General features: G+C 36.8%; 1 protein-coding gene across 5 annotated transcripts in view; it reads right to left on the bottom strand.

Moving 5' to 3' along the window:
- The window catches only part of LOC134543311 (protein strawberry notch-like), a 55147-nt gene extending 31856 nt beyond the window's left edge, over positions 1-23291 (bottom strand). Inside the window, exons 1-8 of one of the 5 annotated variants that reach the window (XM_063388241.1) lie at positions 22824-23291; positions 13282-13384; positions 11552-11659; positions 9451-9810; positions 7198-7436; positions 3607-3691; positions 1419-1628; positions 504-679 (exon numbers count right to left, since the gene is read on the bottom strand). In XM_063388241.1, the coding sequence (XP_063244311.1) occupies positions 504-679; positions 1419-1628; positions 3607-3691; positions 7198-7436; positions 9451-9810; positions 11552-11659; positions 13282-13384; positions 22824-22835 (1293 nt within the window). In that variant the 5' untranslated portion in view covers positions 22836-23291. The remainder of the gene's footprint in view (positions 1-503; positions 680-1418; positions 1629-3606; positions 3692-7197; positions 7437-9450; positions 9811-11551; positions 11660-13281; positions 13385-22823) is intronic. The other 4 variants (XM_063388243.1, XM_063388244.1, XM_063388245.1 and 1 more) reach the window with 4 other exon arrangements.
- Between the last annotated feature and the right edge of the window lie 1785 nt (positions 23292-25076).

Here is a 25076-nt window from a genome sequence, read left to right as displayed (position 1 = left end):
CCTAAAATTCGGGAAAAGATCCAGGATCTTTTTTTGAGATATTTTTTTTTAGAGTTATTCATGCTGAGGGTTTTTATTTTACACTACATTCAGGGACGTAAATTGAGAGAAAACTAATATAGGAAAAAAAAAAAGGCAATTTTTAGGAGGTCTGGGAAGAGACATAACTAACTCCCTTATCTCCTTACTTTGTTTTACCGAGAAGTGTGTCAGAACTGTCAGCAAACTGATAAAAACTTTATCTGCATGTGTCCCTAAAACAGGGCACAACACTGGCCTGCTGGTGGGTTTAAATCAAATATAAAAAAAATATTTTAGTTTATCGCTGGCTCGTAGATTTTAAGCCTTGCGTAGAGGACGTCTGATGTAGAGGCTGTAAGGTTAACCTATAAAGGAAGTGCAAAACAGTATACCAGAACGCACACGAGTATTCACACGGTATGCCCTAGACAAAGACTCGGCTCCACAGCAGTCCTGGGAACTACCAGCCCAGTGAGCCGCACCTTGTTGAGAGGATGAACCTCTATCTTGGTGGCACCTATATCGTGCAGATCCCTCTCCGAGTCGTACTTCAGGTCGTTTGACACCGACACCCAGATGGCGCGCTTGTGGCCTTTCAAGTAGTTCTCGAAGATGATGCCGGCGATCGTGCGGCCTTTGCCGACACCAGCGCCGTCACCTGCGGGCAAAAAACAGTCGACGTGTTGTTAAATGACAAGTAGCAATCGAGGTTCTTCGCAAGTAGATCATCACAGCAGAAAAGCGGAGCAGGGATGGGGAAATCTGGTGAGGAATCGGGTGTGACGTGTAAGAAGTGAGGCACAGGTCTCGGAAAGTCACCGAAGATCACGGAAGGTACATTTCATACGGCGACAAGGGCGGAAGAGTTAGTATTCGTTGACACAGGAAAGGAATACGAGGGGAGGATTACTGAACCTGACCTTTCACTTATGTACTACATATTTGTCTAATTTCCCCAGGAGCTACTACACCACACATTTACTTTTTCTTTCCCTATTCATTTTTGTTTCATGTTGTGGAAAAAAAAAAAAAAATTGTTAGCGGGGTTTCCAATTCTCATTCTTACTATTAAAATTAGATGTTCGGAGTTGAGAATAATTAGTACTATCTGTCTGGTTTCCTAGACGCTACTACACCACACATTTACTTTTTTCTTTCCCTGTGCATTTGTTTCGTGATGTGAAAAGAATTTTTTAGTGGGATTCCAATTGTCATCCTTACTATTCAAAGTAAAAAAAAAATGTGTCGTGCCCACCTCCAAAGCCCTCGGCTGTTGGTGGGCATGTTACAAAATAAATAAATAAATAAATAAATAAATAAATAAATAAATAAATAAATAAATAAATAAATAAATAAATAAAAATAATCGGGATTGGAGAGCAAGCGGGCGAGGTTACCGATGAGGTAGCCGGCGCGGCTGCCGTCGGGCAGGAAGTGGTCGTGCTGCTGAGAGGCGTACGTGATGGCCTCCAGCTGCAGGGCAGACAGCCAGCCACTCTTGATGGTCTCCTCCGGGAGGGACAGGTTGTACCACACCTCCGGGGGCTCCACGCTCGACAGGGACGCCGTCTCCACCACCGGGTCGGGGTGCTTCTTGCCCAGCTTCACTGCGCACGTTACAACCTCCATGCACTCCGCCCCAGCACCACTCACATGTATGCCACACGTTACTGAACATTGCTAAACGGCAGGTAATGTTGCTTACTAAAAGTTAAATACAGTCAAACCTCTCTGAAACGACCCGTCACGGTTCCCAGGAATAGGGTCGTAATAGATGTTCCCCCCCCCCCCCCTTACCCAAACAGCTACTCGCTAAGAAACCAGCCGTACAATGGCAGGATGCTGTCACTCACAATGCTAGATGGCTTTGCTTTAAACCCACTTCAACCTTCATGACAAGTCCGTCGCCCTACATGCCACCTCTAAAGAAAATATGTCAATAGACAGTTTATTTTTACTGGTTAGTTTACATGCAAGAGAAATGCAGTAACACGCTACTCACCACAAGAAACTTATTTTCTGTCCGATTTTCTTTGGATTTTCGGCAATTTTTTCACGGTTCCTCGAAATCGGGTTGTAATAGAGAGGTGGTCGCAATAAATGGGGTCGCAACAAAAAGGTTTTACTGTATGTTTTCAAATGTTTTTGACTTGAGAATCACGCACAATTTTTCATTATCCATGTCAGCGGTTCCTAAAAGGTGTTCCACGGAACCCTGGGGTTACTAGGCATCGGTCACAGGGGTTACGTGAGTCGGGATGTATGTCGTAAGAAGCAGGCGGCCAATGCCGGCTCTTTTACAGATACCGCACACGCAGGTAGTTGGCACCGGGCCGCAACATGCACGAACGTAACGGGAGCAGGCGAAGGGAGCTATTTACATTTACCTAGACATACATATACTGTTATACACAGATATACATATGAACAAGTAGATGTAGATGATCTCCTTAGCAAAATATGCTACATACCAAAAGCATTTTACGAGACAGTTTATCTGAAGCAATTACCATTGGTCACAGCCAGCACGCACGGAAGACGATGCTGAGCGAACAGCTATATCCACCAAAGATTAGAAAAGGTATTTTTGATATCTGATACTTAATGCACATTTCGAATGCTTACATCACCTTTCTACTGTCATCTGGAAATAAATATCCTTCGATAACGAATATTTTACAAAATCATTTGCCAAATTTTAAAATAACTGTGTGGTGTATTATTTTTTCTGCTGTGTCATAGTAAATTAAGTATTAAAAACTTAACCATTAGAGGCTATGTTTCTTATGGAATAGAACCTGAAAATTGTATTTTGTTTGGTTGTTTAGTTTGTTCACAATGACGAGTTTATTTTATATCGACATGATTTGCTGCTTCACTGGCCGGGTAGCTCCCAGCCACTGACCGACCTCTTTGTAACGCCTGACACCTGCAGCCAATGAATGCGCAGTGAGCAGAAATGACTAACCTTGTATACTATATCCACCATGAGTTTAGACGTATATGTACATAACATTTTCTGCTTAAAAAAATTATAAAAATAAGCCTTAAAATGGTAAAATTATTCATAATTTTTGAATAGTAACCGTCATACAAATAAGTAACGTAAGCTACTGATTTATATCAATAAAAGCAAATAAAATCAAGGAAGGGTTTGTAAAAACCCGATTTCAATTAAAGGGAATACATACATAGGGAATTGTTCTCCAATAGAAGTAGATATCTTTACGCAGCTCTTTATGTGTGAATTTTTTAGATGATGGCTATGGGAAATTAAATAAGTGACTAAATGGTTCTACAAAAAATTAATAAAATTAAATAGAGATCCCAAAAATTAAGTTCATATTTATATCCACCATGTGAAAATGTTATAACATGGTTCTAAATAATCATATTTCTAATCAGTTATTGGAGTTTCTTTAGATTTAGAAGCCATACGATTATAAAAATTGTTAAAATTCCCCCTCGGTCCTACCCAATCACTTTATATGTGTCTGAACTAAACAGTAAGTCACGATGGCTGGTGACATATTCATGCAAGCTAGCCAGCATCGTTCTTGCAAACCAATGCTTAAGTCCACTCACACTTGGATGGCATGTAGTCTGCATAAGTCTCCGCTACGCCCATGTCTTCATCGTCGTTTTCTTCCTCTTCATGCACACCCGACATCTGCGGCACACGGACTCACATATTACCAGTCCACTACCATAATACCAGACTCTCAAAACCATTAACAACTCTGAAAGATTTCAGTACTTATACAAACATTACTGGGCAAGCATACTAGCTACAGTGAAACCTCATTAATACAAACCTGAAGGGGAGTAAAATATTTCAGTTTGTAATAACGAGGTTCATATTAATGAGGTTCTTGAGCCAATAGGTGGAATAAGAACTCGATAAGAAATATTGAATTCCTACATGTCAGAGCACTAAAAATGTGGAATATTATTATTGTAATAGAAGCCAGATATTGACATGCACACTAACAAAATACACTTAGAAGCAATTTTAATAGTTTTAGTAAAATATACTATAACAGACTGATAATTAGTATACATATACGTATGTATGTATTCTTATTTAATTTGCTTCCAAAGTTTTGACAAAAATGATTAACATTTACCGTACAGTTAATTGCTGTTGAGTGTATAGCAATTCTTATGCAAAGTATGCAAGATATATTTACATAGGTTTAAAAAAATCATTAATTTTTTTCTGGACACACTTATCTCTGTAAATATCATTTACAGCAGAACATATCTTCTCAAATCCTGCAATCAAGTCAATTGGCACATCACTTGCAGCAAGTACATTTTTCAGTGTACGCAAAGCACTGATTGTGTCACTTTTGCTTGGAAGTTTATGCACTACCTCACCATTGTCGTCATCACCATCATTATCCTGACTTGTACCACCCTCACAAAGTGACTGTACAGCGTCAGCCCTTGGTGTTTCCTGTAATCCTCGTGAACCAACAAGATCTTCTGCAGTTAATCTTGCACTGGTGTACACACTGTCATCAATATGAACAAACTCATTGAAGTCATTATCAACTTGCACATGTTCTTTTAACTCTTGCCAATCCTCTAAAGGTTGATCACAGTCAGGTTCTTCAACAGTTTGCTGGCCAAAACCACTTTTTGCAAAGCAATGCACAATTGTCTTTTGGCTGATGCTGTCCCACGACATGGCTATACTGCGGATAGCATCCAAAACTGACCATCTAGGAAGCTCAGTCTTTCCTTTTTCACACTGCCTGATAAGGTATTTCACCAAGCGCTGTCTGTAGTTTCTTTTCAAGCACTGTATTATAACTTGGTCGAGTGGTTGTGTCACACTTGTTGTATTTGGTAGCAAGAAGAGTAAGGTAATGTTTTCCAACTTCATACCATGAGCAGTATGTGCAGCACAGTTGTCCAACAATAACAAAATTTTGCGATTTAGAGTCGCCATTTTCCTGTCCAATTTTAACAACCACAACTGGAAAATTTTTGTGGTGACCCAAGCCTTACTGTTTGCCTCGTAATCTACTGGCAGGTTTTTTGCTGCAACATCTTTGAAACATCTTGGCTTGGCAGACTTGCCAATAACCAAGGGTCGAAGTTTAGTACTGCCATCTTGATTACAACATAGTAGAACTGTAAGACGAACTTTACTGTGTTTACCGCCATGGCAGTTTTCACCTTTTACGGTTAGAGTTTTATTGGGCAACAGATTGTAAAAAAGCCCTGTTTCATCCATATTAAACACATCTTGTGGTGCAAATTTACTTACGATGGACTGTACTGACTGAAGCCAGTCACTCGTTGCTGTTTGGTCGACAGCTGCAGATTCGCCACAAATGGATTTTGTGGCCAAATTATGCCTATCTTTGAAGCGTTGAAGCCATCCGTTGCTGCAATGGAAATCGTCAATTCTGAGTTGCAGTGCCAGCTGATCAGCCTTTTCTTGGATAATAGGCCCGGAAATTGGAACTCTGGCGGCGCGCATTTGATGAAACCACTCCAGCAGTTTGGCCTCTAATTCGGAATGTTTACCGACGCGCATTCTTTTCTTAGTTTGATTACTACCTTTCCTGACCGCTTCTTCTATTTTATCTGCTTGCTTTAGAATTGTACTTAAGGTTGATTTTGATATACCAAACTCTTCAGAAAGTTCTGTTTTCGTTTTTTCACCCTGACGAACTGAATTTATTATCTTAATTTTCGTCTTCAATGCAATTTCCTTGCGTTTACGTTTTGCCTCCATTTTTATGTGTGTACGTACAAATTCTAAAGTTTAATAAAATTCTCACGAGATAATTCACTTAAACTTTCATTACAACGTACACAAATATTAAACACGTTAGGCGTAACATATATTTTGTTTTTATTGGTCCGGCACAGATTCATGTATACAAAGGAAGTACAAAATCGAACGTAAATACCATCCCACGTGAAGTTCGATATATCGAATATTGTACAAACGCGAGTGATTTCTGAACATATCGAACACACGAACGAGTGATTTTGAAAACATAGAGTTAAAAACACACTTCGGACACTCAGGCGGGGCCGTATCTTTGTGGTAATCTTTGGTTCGTATTAAACGGTAAACATGACTGTTTGTTTATACGGACGGGAATTGTTATTGTTTGCTATACATAATAACGAGAATTTCGTATTAACCAAACAAATCTTCATTGTGTTTAATGGGCATATTTCACGGGGAAATAGTAATAGGTAATATTAACGAGTCATTCGTAATAAGCGGGATAATATTAACGAGGTTTCACTGTATATGCCTGCATCCTTACATGGACATCCTTACAGTCTACCGGTTCTGCCAAAGCATTCAATTTACACTAACAAATGCATAGATGCCAACTTTGAGAATTTTGAATGGAGGGGACTTTGTTTTACAGTATCTATCTCAATGTACCATGCAGAACTTACGAAAGTAAAAAAATTAATAAAATAATCAAGTTGTGAAGAAAATTTTCATTAATCAGATATCACAATAGTGATAAGTATGAACACAAGACTAGGAAGGAATATCGTACGTAGACACAAGTTTATATGGTGGATTGCGATAATAAAACTGAAATAACACCAGAGTGCATGTCAATGCACCATTTAACACCAAAATGCTAGTTAATACAAAATGCTTCAAAATTCAACTAATATTATGCAATTATTCAGAACTTTAACAAAACTTAACTCACGTCACATTAATTTTAATATATTAAATTAAATGAACATAATTTTTTCCAGCAAGATATTTGTACCAAAATGTATATCCAAAAATTTACAAAAAAAATAAATAATAATTTTACTTTTTTAATAAGCTTACACCTCTTAGTAACTCATTTTTACATTTCTGACATAATGCTCTATACATTTTATAAACACAACAATCATTTTCAGATTTATTTTAATCCTGAATAGTTCTGCTCAAGTAATACATATTATAAATTATTTTATTGTAAAAGTGCACTCTATGTTACTTAAAATAGAAATATTTTGGTGAAATTAGTATTAAGAAATAACTTAAAATATAATTTGTTGGAAAAAACACTATCATTATGAACAAAGACAATGTATGAAACTAATACCATAACACTGAAATCTCTTGCTTTAAAAATGGAACTGCCTTGAAAGTGGCAGTGGTTGTCGACAGTGGTCGTCGCGTACCTTGTCATGCCCCATGTAGAACTGGGGCTGCGCCCCCTGGGGCCAGCCCTGGTAGCCGGGCATCATGCGGTTCAGGCCTCCCAGGGCTCCCATGTTCATGCCGCCCTGGGACAGCAGGTGGGTCAGCAGGGCGCTGTTCTGCCCCATCAGGAAGGGGTTCATGCCCATGTTCATGTTCATGTTCATGGGGTTCATGCCCATGTTCATGTTCATGCCGGCCATGCCCATCATCTCCATGGCTGCGGACAGAGACGACGCTGACCGCACTTCCGAGGACAAGCCACTACGCCATTCCCTTCAAAGAGGCCTGGTTCATTATTACATATTTTAACGTAATTTCTTCCGATGTTTATTTTCTTTTTTACTCATGACATTAAGCACAAGAGTATAAAATTTATTCTAAATACTACACTACAGTGTACGGGCATGTGAAAAATTTTAGTTTAGAATTTAACAAAACATAATTTTTCTAGAGAAGTTAATTCCTGCCCTTTTCCAGTTTAAGAATTACATAAAATATAAACTTTATCAAATTAAAAATAAACATATGTTTTTTTTTTCTCGAGATAAACTTGTTTAATAGAGACAAAATAAACATGAAAACAATCATCCTGTAGTATTTATTATACCCTTGGTAAATTAAAACATTGGATACAAATCAGAGTTTAGTGATAATCATGCAGCTAAAACAAATTATTTAAACCTTGAGAACAATTATAAATCAGTGAAATGTCAGTACAATGTACTTTAAAAAGCCCACACTTTGGATTTTCATTAAATTTAATGGTTACAAATATTAATTAATCTTTTAAGAATATGAAAAATATGTACTTTATTGTGAGAAATACTTCCAAGGGCAGAACATTAAATTATGTTTTACTGGAATTGGTATTTATTGCGAAACTATTCAGCCTTTGGATTTTCTTTGATTAAAAATTACAATACTTAAATTAATCTTTTTCTACAACAACAAATACAAAAGGCATATATTAAAAACTTATTGTTTGGCTCACAAGTAGCAAAAGAGAGAGAGAGACAGCCAAATTCATTAATACAAACCTAAAAGACTATTGTTTTTTTACAGTTTTTAGTGAAAGTTAATTCTTACTCAACTATTTCACAAATTTTTCCCTATAACAATTATTCTGTCTTAACATTAACTAAGAATCTAATTACTAGTTATATGTACAAAGAAGGAAAACCTAATGAAAAAATATTTCTTTTTGTACTTCAATACATAAGTCAGCAAAAAAAAAATTAAAATCTACATACTTTGAACACAGTACAAATATGTATTTTTTTTTTTTTTTTTTACTAATTAATGAGGTTTGTATGAATGAACTTTCACTGCATACAATGTTCTGACACATGAACAGAGAAAAATAACACAAAGTAGTTACAAGCATATCAAACACAAATGAAACCATCATGCACATTATACCCATAGACCATACACACTACTTTCTCTAGCATGCTTACAAACAGTTGAAAACAAGAAGAAATTCAAAAATGTATTTTTAGAGACATTTTTTGTGTTTTCCCAATCAGACAACTGAACTCTCGTTGTTGCGTAAGAACACTATAACCTAGGTTTAAATTGTTATGTACGAACAAATTAAAATTTTGAGTGCTGACCACTGAAAGATATCACTACCTGGCGACATTGCTACTGGTCAGTTTGTTTCACGAGAGTTAGTCAAGTCCAGAACATGGAGTGTGCGGGTTGCAATGTCGTGAAGGACCGCGGTTGTGCCGTGCACACGGTTCTGGCTGCGAGATGCGCGACTGTTGCGGTGACTCGTGATTGGATATTATTTACTACGTCGCAAGTAGGCGCGCGGACCTCGGGCCAAAACGAGACTGCTCCGGTGCGAACAGAGGAACTGTGTCGTTCAACGGTAAGCACTAACTTTACTCTAAACAGACACATGCATGGATACTCCTGCTAGCTACACACAGCAAATAGTTTATTTTGTCCTGCGTGGAGCCCTTTGTCATGCACATTATTATTGTTATTACATTAAAAGTAAAAAAAAAAATTTATTGAGCTATTTTAAATATTTATTTGTTACAACAAAAATAATGAAGTGAACTACAAAATATTTACATTTTAACAGGTGACGCATGCATTGCTGATTTGAATCATGTTTTATCTCACTTGTACATTGATCAATTGGAGTTACAGCTAGACTACTGGGTCTATTGACGCATGTGTGAGAGTTAAGTGCACTACAAGCCGGCGCCCGGACTCACTCTGCCGGAAGAGCTGAGCCTCGGGCGAGTTCGGCATCGGCCCGCCACCGGCCCCACCACCACCGGTGCCCAGGTTGCCGGCCGGCATGCCCGCCAGCCCCGGCATGCCCATACCGGGGTAGAAGTTGAGCCCGCCCATGGCGCCCATCATGCCCGCCGAGCCGGGGAACGGAGGGTAGGGGCCCTGGCCGTGCCCCATGCCGGTCGCCGCCGCCCCGCCGCTGGGTCCCACGTCGTTGCCCGCGGGGCCCGACGCCCCCACCGGCACCTTCTCGTAGCCCAAGGACGCGGCCCCCTTCGTCACCAGCCCCTTGGGCACCTTGTTGGGGGCGGGGGCTGACGAGCCCGTAGCCTCGTCTGCTGAGGAACACGTGAACACCCAGGTGAGTCACGGCTGTGCACATCGCGAGTTCCCGATGCTCGCTGGAGCCATGCCGAGGTTTGGCAGTGAAGCCATGACATTTCAAGGGCCCATTCCACTAAGGTACAAGACGTGTTTTCAAAAATTGTAAAAAAATTTAAAGTGAAAAGTGTAGTTAAATTAGAACATTGAGAAGGGGAGGGGATCAAAATTTAGCCACATGGATACAATTGTAACTAATATTTGACGACATAAACAAACTTATAACTACCTAACAATATTTGGTTTTTGTACTGGTAACAGTTATTATTGTTTAGATGTTGAATAATTTTTTTTTATAGTTGTACTTCACCTGTACTTACTTTTTATCTAAGTAGGGGAACAAGAAGACAAAACCTCTTTCTAAGAGAATTGTTAGTAAACATTTAAATGTAACCTACTTAACTTCAAAGGTATATAAGTCAGCTATACATTTGAAAGCTGCAAATGTCAAAAACCCAGTATTTCTTTTTGTAGTCTACAAGTAAATAACTCATGAACTTGAGATAATTCACTCGTTGTTACAAGTTTATAAGATTGCTCTCGCGAAATACTTATAGCTGGACAATTTTACAAACTTGTAAATTTAATATGTCTATTTCGTACTTGTACTTTTATGAAATGGTGGTTGAGTAAAGTTTTTGAACAGTGGCAAGTTATTTGGCCACGATGAGCCTAGATACATCGCTGGGCAAGACACATTTGTATGGTTTAACCTAAGGACTGTTGTCCCCAAGGTGCACGCTAGGTCAGGAGTAGATACATGAGGCGGGATGATACGTATAATGGTTCCTGACGCTCGCTGTTGCTTCTAGCACGGCATCTGAACTGGTGCGCAGTCTTCTTCTTGTGCATAAAACTATGAAATCTAAGCGTTAACCATAACATTAGATAGCGAAGAAATTAAGATAAAGTTGTAATACAAGGCCCTTGAACCCTTTCAAGAATCTTTTACCAGCATTTCATGTCTAAAAAATTTTCTGACAGCACAAGTTTTAACCCTTTTCACTTTCTTAAAAGTACTGTTTCAAAACGAAATACGGAAATAGAACTACCCATCCGCTCTCAGCGCATTCTCAAATGTAAAGAGACACTAGTTTGATGTCTTGAGCAATTTTAAAATTGCGTGGTTTTTCCTTAAGCTCTACTGTCTTTATGTGTACCCTTAAGGAGATCTTGATCCCCATTTGCTCTGTTAATTTGAATTTAATGTTCGTGGAGCAGACTGAATATTCTGGGCATCACTGAATCTGGGTGATTTTTCCTAGGGCCCACTATCCCTAGACAAGTGCTGGTGCTTATAGTAATTGTGTTGTGTGCAAGCAGAGTGGAGAGTCCTGGAATTGTGTCGCTCCCAGTTTGCTACAAGCTCAAAATTTCTCCATTTACAAAATAACACCAATCACTAAACTTTTTAACTGCTTAGACACCATTGTCTGGATTGACTTTAAGTAAACACTTAAAAAAACCATAGCCTGTCTTAAAATATTAATTAAAAAATAGAAGCAGTTCAGAAATTATTATATATTTCTTTCGTAACATGAAAAATGACTTTATTTTACTACAATTCTTCTTTGGCCATGATGTGTGAAGAAACAATGATTTTTTTTTTTTACACTTTATTATGCATTAAACGGCAATTTTTTTCTTGTCCAGCGTAGGAACAAAGACAGTGCAGGCACCGGCGAGCGACGACTGTACCTGACGGGGCGGGATCCGGCTTGACCTTGCCGTCCTCCGCTGGCTCTTCCTTCACCTCCTCCTTCAGCAGGCCCACCGCGGCCGCCGTGGCCAGGTCCTTGCCGCCCCCTGCAGCACACAGACGCAGCACCCCCGTCACGCCAGGGGAACAGCACATCACAGGGCTCAGTCTCAGAGTCAACTGGTGTCTACAAGTACCTAGCGAACCCATTTCAAGATTTTTTTTCAACCCCTTTTAACAGAAGTTTGTGTAAAACTTCAAACGTCATCAAAAATTGAACATGAATCAATGAAGTTTTAATTTTTTTTTTTGGTTATAATTCTTAGGAATGTAGATTTTCAAGTTAAAAAAAAAAAAAAGAAAAAACTAAAACAACTTCAGAGATAATTTCGACACGCAACTATGAAGTGAAAAGAGGCGTCAAAAAAAAAAGTAAGTAAGCAAAAGGCTGCTAGAGGTGCGTTCCAGCAGGGCAGTTTCGACCGGCATACACCTTGTGAAACAGTGGCCCAGGGCCTACGTCCTCCCATGCTGGGATGATGCCTCACACTGGCTGCTTTCCCTTTCCCTCCCGGGGCGGTTATGTCGGTCGCTCGCTCGTGTGTCGGTCGCTCGCTCGTGAGAAACATGTCAGTTAGATGCAAGCCAAAATCTGTGTAAATAAAAATGTAAATGTTCGATCGTTCAAAATCTTCAATCTACGAAAGTTCGCCACTGATTGCTTTAAAATTTTGATACAACGTTGCATTTTAATCGGTGCATGTTTTTATATACCTGTGTCACACCTGTAACAAGGCAAGATAGATACAAATATAGATAGGTAAAAACATAGATTTTTAATATATTTATTACTATAGTGTGGCATATATAGATATAATTATATAAATAAAAGTAGAGATATATGCAGAGATATTTTGTGTGTGTACGTGTGTGTGTACACACACACACACACATACATATATATATGAGAGAAATGCTTTATATGTGTGTACCTACTTCAAACAAATTTAAAAAAAAAAACACTGAGGCATTGCAACGCATGCCACGCATTAGCTAGTACATAAATAAAAATAAATCACATGTGTGTGTGACCAAGATAAGAACCATCATTCCTGTGATCAGCATGGCACCTTCGTCATGACTGCAATCAGAGACCCTTTCTTGATTCTTAAATTTCAACCAACTCCAGTATGATCTGCTCACAACACCGTGTTGATAGTTACTCCGCCGTCCTTCTTACGTGCACAAGCACCTTTTATTCCTTTAAGATGGAGGCTGATCATACCATAAATTCAACGCTGCCAATTAAAATTACATTTCCCAAATTCCAACCCTTGGGTTGGTACTTTTCAAATTTTTTTTTTCAAACAAATGCAGGGCCGTGCCTTGAGAGGGTTTTTGGTACAAATGATAAATATACAAAAGTAAAGAGTATAAACAGGTAATAAATGAGTAATTTGGCCCTATAAAGGTCATGTTAAGTCTAAAGGAGTACCATTTATAAAATTCAATTTGTTTACGTATTGGTAACCATAATCTTTTATTCAAAATGCATAATATTAAGTTTTGAGCATACTTTATTTAAAATGTTTTTTTTTTTTTTTAAATTGTACAAGTTGGAAAAACTATTTTTACCCGGCGGATAAGACGGGTGGGTGACTTTTACCACGTGGACGTGGCCTTAACCACACTTCCCCCGAGCGAGCAAGTGACAAAGTTGGGGTCTCACCTGGCACCTCAATGTTGTCTGGGTCCTCGTCATCGTTGAAGTCACTGGTGGAGCTGTCGTCCCTGTCGCTGCCGTCCGTGTAGTTCGCCTTCTTGGCCGACCGCTGCAACACACACGACCCAGCGTCAGCGAGCACCGACTGTGCCCTCGGGCCGGGTGTCCCAGCTGCTCTCCGAACACGCACGTGCTCCCAGTGTCCCAGTGCGCCCTCTGGTCGACACCGAGGTCAGGGACTGGCTGCACGTGATCGGGCCATCACTTCTCCTCGTTCATCAACAGTGGCACTCCTAGGGGAACGAGCGCCCCTGTTCCCATAGCTACAAATAACTGGAGACGTAAAAAAAAATTACTTTCCAATTAAAATAGACGAATGGGCTACTATTAATTTTTTGAAATTTATGACTCTCCATTAAACAGGTATTCCCAAAGCTGTTGAGAAAAACTAAGGTCCTGGGGGCAAATATTTTGTTGCTGCCCCCCCCCCCCCCCCCCTCATATTACCTATGTACAATTTTTCAAACTTAACAATTAAAAAAAAAAATTATATGACCGTAAGTATTACCCCACGGTCACAACTGTAATAATCACAATCTATGTGTACCACATAACTTGTCAAGTTTCCAATTAAATCTGTCAGCAATAAGCTTGTCATGTTCGTCCAATCAGAGTGAACTCAACTAATCAGAGTGAACTCAACTGCGCCCCTCTAGTGCCCAGGCCTGGGTATTATGCACCCACCGGCCAAAAAACTCCAGTCATCCACCCCCCCCCAGCCCAACACCGGCAAGTCTCGTGTGCAGGGCGCCAAGACCACTCAAGAAAAGCAGAGATACACTGACTGGAGTCTTCTGTGCAACCAAATGCATTTGCAAGTCTGCTTCCACCTGAACGGTGCAGATACAATGGAGCACTGAAGGCTGCAGATTTAGTGTTCAGTTTTTAGCAGAGGTCTAGGTTAGCTCATAGGGGAAATTACAGTGTAGTCATAAGACAGTAGTGATAGGCTGGTAGTGTATGTGAACATGAAAGATGGCAACAGACGAACTTAAAAACCAAATGGCTTTCTTGGCCGAAATGAATCATAAAATAGAGGAAATGAATAATAAAATTGAGAGTAACCAAAAGGAAATAAAAATGAAATGAAGAATGGCCAAGAAGAGATGAAGAGTGAAATGAAGAAGCCTAACGTGCAGTCTGCAGTTGTCAACTCACTGAAACATTCAGTGGAAACCCTGTGAAGGTGCATGGCAAGTTTCTTTACTGCTTCTAATGATCTGTTGTAAAACTGGTATGTGATTGAAAAATCTCCCATTTTTGCTACACTCACTCTCCAAAAATAAGTGAGTGGAGTTGAAACATGAGAACTACCCACACCACACTTGCTACTTGCACACAACACACTGCATTGCCCAGGCAGACGGTGCCTACCGCATGCACATCCAAGGCCAAGTTTAAATTGTAAGATTTATTACTGTTTACAAAATTCTTGAGAAATTTAGTCTTATGAACAAAGAAACATTTAGCCTTGAAGGGATAAGAAATGTTTGCTAACGACTAAATAATTCAATTAAATTTTCATAGACCAAATACCAATAATTTGTCTCTATTTAACAATACATATTTAATTTCATTATAATACTAAATTCTTTAACTTCAAAAAGTGTTAATAACTTAAAAAACTACATACAAAATAAGGTTATTTGACCATCATTAATGCAAAACACATATTCCTAAGATACATGCGTGCTAAGTTATGTATTTAAAAAAATACATGCATCATAAAATAATACGAAGAGACCCCGAAACAATTCTTGTCTTCAGCTATAACTTTGTTAGGAATATTCCTAGTATAATTACTTTCTATAGTCATGCTCTTCATCACATGTTCTCTAAACACTCCTGTAGGGAAGGTCTTTGGCTGAACAAAATTTGATCTCTCAGCAAATGTGTTAGTTGATGACATGTATCAAGCTTCAGCAAGTTGAGTATTTAACCTAATCTGTACAATGTCAAGACAAATTTTCCCCATAGGGATATGCCTTTGTTCGTTTTTTTTTTGTAGCAAAAATCTGGACAACTAAATTTAAAACTAAACTAACTAAATTAAAAAAAAACACAGTGCACATGCAGGATAGTAAACAAACGTAAGAGCAATGCAACAAAATCCTTTTCTAAAAAAAAGAAATTTTAATAAAATGTTTTGTCTAACAGAGAACGAACAATTCATCTAACAAATTTTTTTCCTTCAAAAGGTTCATTTCTTAAGTGTTCAAATTGACTGTTAAAATTTTTTTTACTATTATTTCAACTGTCAATGAGATGTCAAAGAAAATTGCAGCTGAGACAAATTTAGTTCGCTCTGCTCTAGAGTTAATTAACACTATGTTATTTGCCAATGAGTCAATTAAATATTACAAGTGGTTTTTGATATGTTGAAAGGTGTCCATCATTTATTAGATTGGTTATTTTTAAATAGTGTTTGCCCCATTGTATACCATAATATATAAATTTAAGTGTTGTTATTCACATTCTAAAATTAAAAAAAAATTGATGTAACATGTACTAACTGCATGAAATCGAAATTAATAAAACAATAATAGTAAATAGTTTGTGTTTATTAGAATTTTTTTTTTGGCATGTTCATTAGACTTTCTAAGGTACAACAGTTTTAATATTTGTTCTATTTGTTTTTCATTTCATGTATTTTATTTAATTATCATCTTTATTGGTGGCGAAGTTTAAGGCGATATGCCTTTTCTTATACTTAACCACAATAAACATTTACACTTCTCTAGATTAACATTGCATATTAAAATTATAAAATAATAAAGCATAGCAAAATAATACTTGATATAAAATAAACTTGAATGTAAACTAAATATACAAAAATTAAAAGATAAACAGAAAACTTATTTGTATTTAATTTGAGATTGGCACACACACCTACTGAAATGTAATTAAATGTTAAAGAGTCATCTGTTGCCAATACGCTGTAGTGTGACATTCGTAACATTCTCCCACTCATCCACACACACGCTCTTCCAGCAGGTAAGCCGTGGAGTGATCATGCTGGGTCGGTGTTCCTGCCCGTGCTTGAAGATCGCTAGGTTGTCGCCTGGTCCAGTTACTTCCAGAGCTGATACTCATGGCTGCAGGAGATCCCGACAAGCTTCTGGATGAATGTGCGGAGATCGCAGGCAGATTGTGTCTCCTGGCAATGGTAGCTGTGCAGATGATTTAAATTTACAGACAGATAGCGAGGAGATACCAGCTGCAGTTCATTACAAGTAAGAACCGGGGTGTGTGCAGATTTCGTCTTCGAGCGAGTACCAAACATTTCAACAGCGGACAGTTCTGAGTCTCGTGATTTAAAGATGAAAATAAAATCTTACACTGCAGTTCTGGAACCTTTGAAGCCACTTTGCCAGTATGTACGTCACATCAGGAAACAAAACATCGCAGTAATCAACGTGACGCTTAATTAAGGTCTGAACAAGGATGATTTTAATAATAGGAGAGAGAAAAATTTTTAATTGTCATAAGCAATTCATGGAGAACTGGACTTTCTTGCTAATTTATTAGTTGCTTAGTTTCATTAATTGATTTAGGATCAATTTAAAAGTTGATATTTTCAAATTTACAACAGTTATAGAGCCTGAACCGTTATAAATAAGACTGTCAAATTGATGCCATCAAAAAAAATTTTTAATTCACATCATCTTTTCATGGTTGCGAGAGTGGTCATGGTGAGTACTGTGTTTTTTGAGTTTTCGAAGCAGTTATTATGTGAATATGTGTGATTTCATATTAATCATATATAATTAAATTCGCTTTGCATCTTTTTCACATGGTTGATGCAAATGTATACAATAGCCACATTAATCAGTCATAGAAATTATGGAAAAGGTATTTTTTTTTTTGTGTGCTGTTGTAACTTTAAACGTTGTTTTACATTTCTGTCAATTGTGTAAATTTATTACAAAGGGTAATTTGTAGCGTAGTTTTTTTTTAAATAACCTGGGAGATAAACTCACTAAAAGTATCGTATCACGTATCCAAGCTTATCTCTTGATCTTGATGGCATGATCCCGTGATACATTGATCCTGTAGTACATGTTGTTTGATGTTTGACTTAATTAAGTACATTGAAAAATCCTGAATATAACACAAACTTCTCATATAACTATGAAATATTTACATTTAATGAAAAAAATTTCCACTAGACCTGAAAATTGTTTGTATTGTGATATTTTGGTTTTTGTTTGTATAGAAGATTCACATGCTTGGATTGCAAAAAATATTGTTGTTGAAAAAGGTAAATTAGTGTATGGAATATTTTTTAATTGTGTTCTACGATTAAATTTTAAAATATCGCAAGATATACTAAACCGGGCAGGATTATAGTATATAATACAATACCATAGGAAATGTAATTTCGATATTGTGTTCTATACTTGAAAAACATAGGACTGAAGTTTATAACTTTATACTGTGGGAAATACTAATTTGGTATTAAGTCCTATTCTATAAAAGATAGAACTGAAGTATAAAACACAATACTGTGGGAATATAATTTTGGTATCATGTGCTACAGTATAGAATACGATACCCCTATTCCTGCCCTTGTCCCATAAGAACGTAGGGTGGAAATGACGTCAGTGCCACCATGTTGGTGAAGTCATCAATACTGTTATGGTATCGGGATCCAGACTACTCCCGACTATTTCCCTGGATTTCATGTGCATCCCCACTACCATGTTCTTTTCAGAATCCTGTTGAAATATGAATATGCTTTTTGAAGGGATAATCAAACAACATTATTAGTACCCAAAACACAATTTTTGGAATGCTAAAAGCTGCTCTCGCAAAACATTACCCAAAAAACATGCTTTTACATGTTAACTAACAAATATTAACAGCACCAAAAACACTCAATTTTCTTCTCAATATTTTTTATAGATAAGCCACAAATTTTCAGTGATACTGATTAAAAGTTTAATCAAGTGTTAGCCCCTTTTTATCACTCCTGGTGAATTATTATGAAGTTATATAATTTAACAAATGATTGTATAATACCCCAAAGACTTGTATTTATGTTACTTTTACCAATAATAATTTTTTTTTCGCAGGCTTTCACGGCCATTGTCTGAAGTAGCTTGGCTTCTGGGTTGTAGCCACGTCATTGGCGATTAATTCACCAACGTTTCGGTCGACACTGCAGTCGCCATCATCAGGGAGCAGTTACTTACTGTAGTAGGTTAACTGCTCCCTGATGATGGCGACCGAAACGTAAGTGAATTTATCGCCAAGGACACGGCTACAACCCAGAAGCCAAGCTACTTCACTTATACCTATACTTACCTAATAGAGAATGCATATTATAATCTCAATTTAAGAAATGGGCATTCCATGCCAGATCATCCAGGGGTGTACACCCCACCATCTAAGATTTGGATGAAATTTGGTACATGGTACCTTCAGACAAATATAAGACCCAGTATTTTTTTCATTTTTGGAATGTTGGCTTTAGTTTGGAATTTAAAGCCCTTCAAAGTTGTCCTCTGTTTGGTGGAATTTTTTTAATTTGCAACCACAGTCGACTGACACATCTTGCTTCAACTTACATTTGCAACAACAGTTATTAATGCAGGATTGTGAAATTCACCATACTTATTCAGAATTTTACATAGATTTCAAAGATCTTGTAAAATGTAATTAAATGCCCAGAAGTACGTGCAATTTATATTTGAAAAAATGAAGTATAAAAAATGAATTACCAAAAACATCAGTAGTAAACAACATCAGTTCAGTAATCCTATTATAACTTTTTTCTATTAATCGTTACAATCTCTGGCTTGGTACCACTAGAGAGAGCACAAAATTTGCTACGAAATAGTGAAATAAAATTTGTGGATATTTACCTTCCTTGTTTTTAAAAGCAAGTTTTTTGTGAAAAAGTGTTTAAGATGATTATAAATCAGTTTTAAGTTTCCAAAATAATTTATGCATGTAAAAGCAAATATGTAGTAAAATTTTTAATACAAAAATGTTTGAAGAAAAGATATGGTTAAATTTATGTTTGTTCACTGAATCAGTTCGCATAATATTGCATCTTCTTGCTTAAGTGTAGGTGATAATTTATTGCATTATCTAAATGTTTATTGTAGGGTGATCTCATGGAAGATATTAGTCAGCCACAGGTTTTCCAGTGTGTGCACTTCAACATGTTATCTGGGATTGTTTAATCTAGGACTGTTATTGTTTGTGTTGACATGTAGCTGGTCTTATTTATTTTTGATAAGTTATTTGCTTTGTATTTTTTGACCAAAGTGGGTAAAACCGACAGTTTATTATTATAATCCAAAATGGCTACCAATTTATATGAAAAGTGTAGTGAAGGTCTTCTTATTAATTCTGTGTGACATAAATGCATACACAGACAAGAAAATAATTCTTTATATTACTGAACTGCCTGATAAAGAAAAAGATTTTCTGCTTTGGAGGAGGATAGATGGATTCACACTGCATTCAAATTCAAGTATATGTTCACACCACTATGCATCACTCATTAAATATTACACGAAAGCTTTTAAAAAATGTAGTGACCCAGCAAAGAAACAAAAAAGGTTTATAAAAAGTGGCATAATACCTATATCTCTTCAAATGGCCAAATATGCAAAAAGGAAAGCTGGTGTTTTGTTAGTTCCTAGACAACTGTAGGACGAAGTTATTTCAAGAACAAGAGTTTGAAAACTCACAGAATAATTCTAATGAAGAGGAAGGCCCAGACCCTTACAGGCCTAAACTTATGAAAGAAAGCCCTTAGTGACACTAGCCTACATCATTTGAAAGGGAAGAATTGAATTTAACCATGAGTACTCTTGATGCATCACCCTTAAAACTAAAAGGACTTCCGAAGTGTTCAAAATTAGCGTATGGTAAAATAAAGATAGCTGAAGTCAAACATATAGTGAAATCAAAAGTAGCAGCAGTTTTGAAGCTACCAGAAGATGAATTGCAGTCTGAAGGAAGTACTTAAAGAGACAGTTATTAAGAGGAATGCAACTGACTTAAATTTTCTAATCAGTCAGATGAAAGAAAAATTGAAATATCCAACATCCATAAGGGAGAAGTTACATATTTTATCAGTTACACCTAATTCCCGGTCACGAAAGAAAATTTCAACAGAATTCAATGTTTCTGAGTATATAGCAAGAAAATCACGCTAGTTGATGAAAGAAAAAAAGGATTCCTTCATTTCCTTTGCAAGGTCAAAAAATTTCAGCTAAAGTTGTTGAAAAAGTTACCAATGTTTATCAAGCCGATGAAAACAGCAGACTAATCCCAGATGCCAAAGATAAGGTGAGTGAACACAAAAATGTTTATGAACAAAAGTGCCTAATCTTAAAGAACTACACACAGCATAGAGAGAAATTTTGTTGTGATAAGGTATGATTTTCTCAATTCTGTGAGCTGTGGCCGAAATGGTTTTGTCACAGTTGGTCAGCCAGGTACACATTCGGACTGCGTTTGCTCAATTGACCAGAATCCAATTCTTCTTTAAGTGCTATGGATGTAGAAAAATCAAAGCTAAAGGACCTTATCAATTTAAGGGTATGTGATAGTGAAAACCGTGATTGCATGTTAAGAACATGTCCAAACTGTCTAAATTCTGAAAAAGTACACGGATATGTAAGAAACATTTTTACTGACTTTGATGATGAAGATGAAATTCAGTTTCACAATGGGTAACTATTGATTGCAGCCATTTACACACGTTGGTCTTTCCTCTATGTGAGTCTATTTATCAGCTTTTAAAGAAACTGGCGGCTTTAATACCACACTCATTCGTCTCTAAACAACAGTCAAACTATGTGAAACAGAGGAAAGAAAACATTCAGCCAAATGAAATATTAGTTTCCATCGACTTTGCAGAAAACCATTATTTTGTTATCCAAGATGAAATTAAGTAATATCATTGGGTACATTCTGCTTACACATTACATCCAGTAATTCTGTACTGCATAAAGGATGGAAAAATTTTTATATGTCTTTGTGCTTTATCTCAGATTACCTAAACCATGATGTTCTCTTTGTATATGAGGTTCAAAGAAGATTGAGCTTACTAATTCATGAAGAACTGTGCCTGGAACAAGGTCCTTGCACTATTTCATCCCACTATCTGAAACTATAATAGCAGCTAAGCGAAATAGCTCCGATGAGAATTTTTCATTATGAAAAAAATGGAGTCTCAAAATTAAAAACAATTTGTACGTGTGTTCAGTTTATGATGATAAATGTTATATCGGGTTATTGCTTGAAAAATATGAAGATGCAATGATTAAGTTTATGCATCCTCACTGGCCAATTAAATAATTTTACTGACTGTAACATCACAATTATGGCCAAGAAGATTCATGCTGGGTGCCATTAGTCAACATTCACTGTTGATGTTCTGGAACTCAAGACTCAGGTTGGAGGGAGCATTATAAACTGACACCCATGAGTGAGAGAAAAATTACATCAAAATGGTCAAAATAGAATCAGCTTCAGAGATTACAGATTACATTGATAAAGAACTTAAAGTAGGTCTACTTAAGGTACCTATGTACAACTTCAAGTGACACCGGTATTGTAAAAAAATGCAAGTTTTATTAGCACAGCTTGTAGACCTAACTTTGACTACTGTAATCCTGTAATTTTATTTTATTTATATAAACTTTAGTGCTGTAGGCTATGAATGTACAGTTAACAAAAATTCTATGCACCAAAACATTTCTTTAGGTGGGGTGAGGGTGAGTAGGTAAATATCCACAAATTTTATTTCACAATTTTGTAGCAAATTTTGTGCTCTTTCTAATGGTACCAAGCCCGAGACTGTAACGATAAATAAGAAAAAGTTGTAATAGGATTACAGAACTGATGTTTACAATTTTTGGTACTTGGTTTTTTATACTTCATTTTTTCTGACATAAATTGGACTTACTTCTGGGTATTTAATTACATTTTACGAGTGATATTTGAAATGTAAGTAAAATTCTGAATAAGTATGGTAAATTTCACGAATCTACATTAATAACTGTTATTAAAATGTAAGTTGAAACAAGATGTGTCACTCGACTGTGATTGCGGATTTAAAAAATTCCACCAAACACAGGGAAACTTTGATGGGCTTGAAATTCCAAACTAGAGCCAATATTCAAAAAATGAAAAATATGGATTCTTATATTTGACTTAAGATACCATGTACCAAATTTTATCCAAATCTGAGATGGTGGGGTTGGCAATGTGTATCTTGGCAGGATGAACTGGCATGGAATGATCCAAAACCCATTAAACATAGCCAATATTTATGCTTATAAATACACAACAAAGTCCCGTTTCGTGACCATCGTGTGCTTCTAGAAGAAAAACGTTGATCCGTCAACAACAAAACCGGGACTGTGCATAATGTCTGTGAACACGTACATGTATAGCTAAACATCAGTAACGATCCAGCATGCAAGAATTCAAGCATGAACACACATCACACTAAAACCTACTCTATAATCCATTCAGGGGTGTAAATGCAGTATGTAATTTTCCAAGCACTTCTAACATGGATATCAAAATAAAAACAAAAAAAATTAAGGCTACGTTCTACAGCTAGCTACGAAGCCTGCAATAGGCACCATTTTGTCACTATTGCATCGCAAACCATGTACTAGTATATTTTCTTACAATGACCATATTTATTTAGACGAAAACAAAAAGCCGCCAAGATCTTCAACAGCCAGAACAAACGATAACTTGTCACTTTGTTCCTCTCCCGTAGCACATTCCCGGTAAACAGAAAACTAAAACTTTTTGGTATAAAGCATTGCAAACTGTGTTCATACAAATAAATGTTCCCGAAATTTTAAAAGTACACTAATTACTCAGATACTTAGGCAAGAAACGCACTACAATTAAAACAAAATTGCTTCAATTCACAATCTCTTTAAACAATACATCAAATAAGAGATCCTCATAAATATCATACACAAACATTTGTTGTGATGTTGGTACAACTAAACTCAAGGAAAAGAATGTTAACGAAGCCTGACTTGTGCACTTCATGAAACAAAAATAAAGATGTATTATTTGACGAAAGGTACAGGCAGCGCTAGAACTATCACAGTTTTGTTAAAAATGAAATAAATGTTGTATATAATAGGCTTATATGACTAATATCTCTCACTATAGGAACGTATTGATTTCAATCTTTACTTAAAAATCAACACGTTTTAACTTTCACGTTTGGAATTAAATGCAATTAATATGAACAAGTGAGTGTACATTCAAATAAATACCGTAACCTGGGGTGAATGGGGACATGAGGGTGAATAGGGACAAAAACTGGGAAAAACTATATTTATAATATATTTTGCTTAAACTAATGAGTATTAAATTTATATATAGTAGACTACGTTAAAAAGTTCTTTGTTTATCTAAAATAGCAAGTGCAATTGTATTTTGTAGCTTTAATTTCATGTTGGCAGCCCTAGTTAACAGCTGTTGAATTGGGAGGCCATATTGTGCCATCACAAATGTTGTTTGCTACAAGCTTATTTCAGCTTCTATTTTTTTCTTGAAGTAAATGTCAGCTTTTAGTGTAGTCTGGTAAGTTTTTATACAAAAAATATTAAAGCTCCTCCTATTTTTAAAAAAATGATCAGTTGATTTTTATCAAGCTTGTAATTTCTTCATAAAAATGGGGTGAATGGGGACATAAAATCAACTTGTACAAATCACTTACAAAAATTTTGTTGTTACAGTTTTTGTTATTAGTCATATTATTAAATTAAATTTATTATAACTAACATTATTCAGTTCTATATTTTGTTTTGTAAGTTGTAATTTAGGACTTTACTTTCTTTTTCAGTGATTAAAATGCCTAGAAAATACGAAAGGAATCCTCCTTCAAAAGAGCATCGTCCTATAGACAGGAAAAAGGTGAATCTGGCAGTGCAAGCAGTTAAAAATGGCATGACTATTAGGAAGGCTGAAGAAAAATTTGGAGTTTCAAGTCTGCCCTCATCGTTATTTGAAGCAGTTTAGAGACAATGAAGGTAAACATATTGATTTCAAGAGTAAAGGTGGTCAAAATTTGCTCCCTTCAGATTTTGAGAAGGATATTGTTGAGTGCCTCCAAACATGTGCTGGATGGGGATATCCTCTAAGTGCGTTCGACTTATGCTGTTTTGTCAAATACCACTTAGACAGAGAGGGCAAGACCATAGCAAAATTCAAAAACAACATGCCTGGCTATGAGTGGGCACTTCGCTTTTTAACTCGACACAAAACTGACCTCTCTCAAAGATTATGTCAAAACATTAAAGGGAGCAGAGCAGAAGTCTCACCTCCTGTCATCAATAAGTTCTTTGATGAACTAGAAGCGACTGCAGATGGCATATTATCACATTTAATAATTAATTATGATGAGACAGCACTCTCCGACGACCCAGGCCGGCGGAAACTCATTTTCAAAAGAGGCTGCAAGTACCCCAAATGAGTAATGAATCAGAGTAAAGCAAGTGTATCTGTCATGTTTGCTGCAACTGCTTCTGGGAAGATGTTGTCTCCATATGTGATTTACAAGTCCACATATTTGTACGATTTGTGGAGTGAAGGTGGACCTCCTGGAACCTTTTACAATCGTAGTAAGTCCGGTTGGATGGATGGCAACCTGCTTTCTCGACTGGTTCAAACGAGTTATCATCCCATACTGTCGTCGATTCGAAGGAAAGAAACTTCTCATAGGTGACAACTTAAGT

This window comes from Bacillus rossius, assembly GCF_032445375.1.
Source record: "Bacillus rossius redtenbacheri isolate Brsri chromosome 9 unlocalized genomic scaffold, Brsri_v3 Brsri_v3_scf9_2, whole genome shotgun sequence".
Classification (NCBI taxonomy): domain Eukaryota; kingdom Metazoa; phylum Arthropoda; class Insecta; order Phasmatodea; family Bacillidae; genus Bacillus; species Bacillus rossius.
This window is presented reverse-complemented; position numbering and strand designations above follow the sequence as displayed.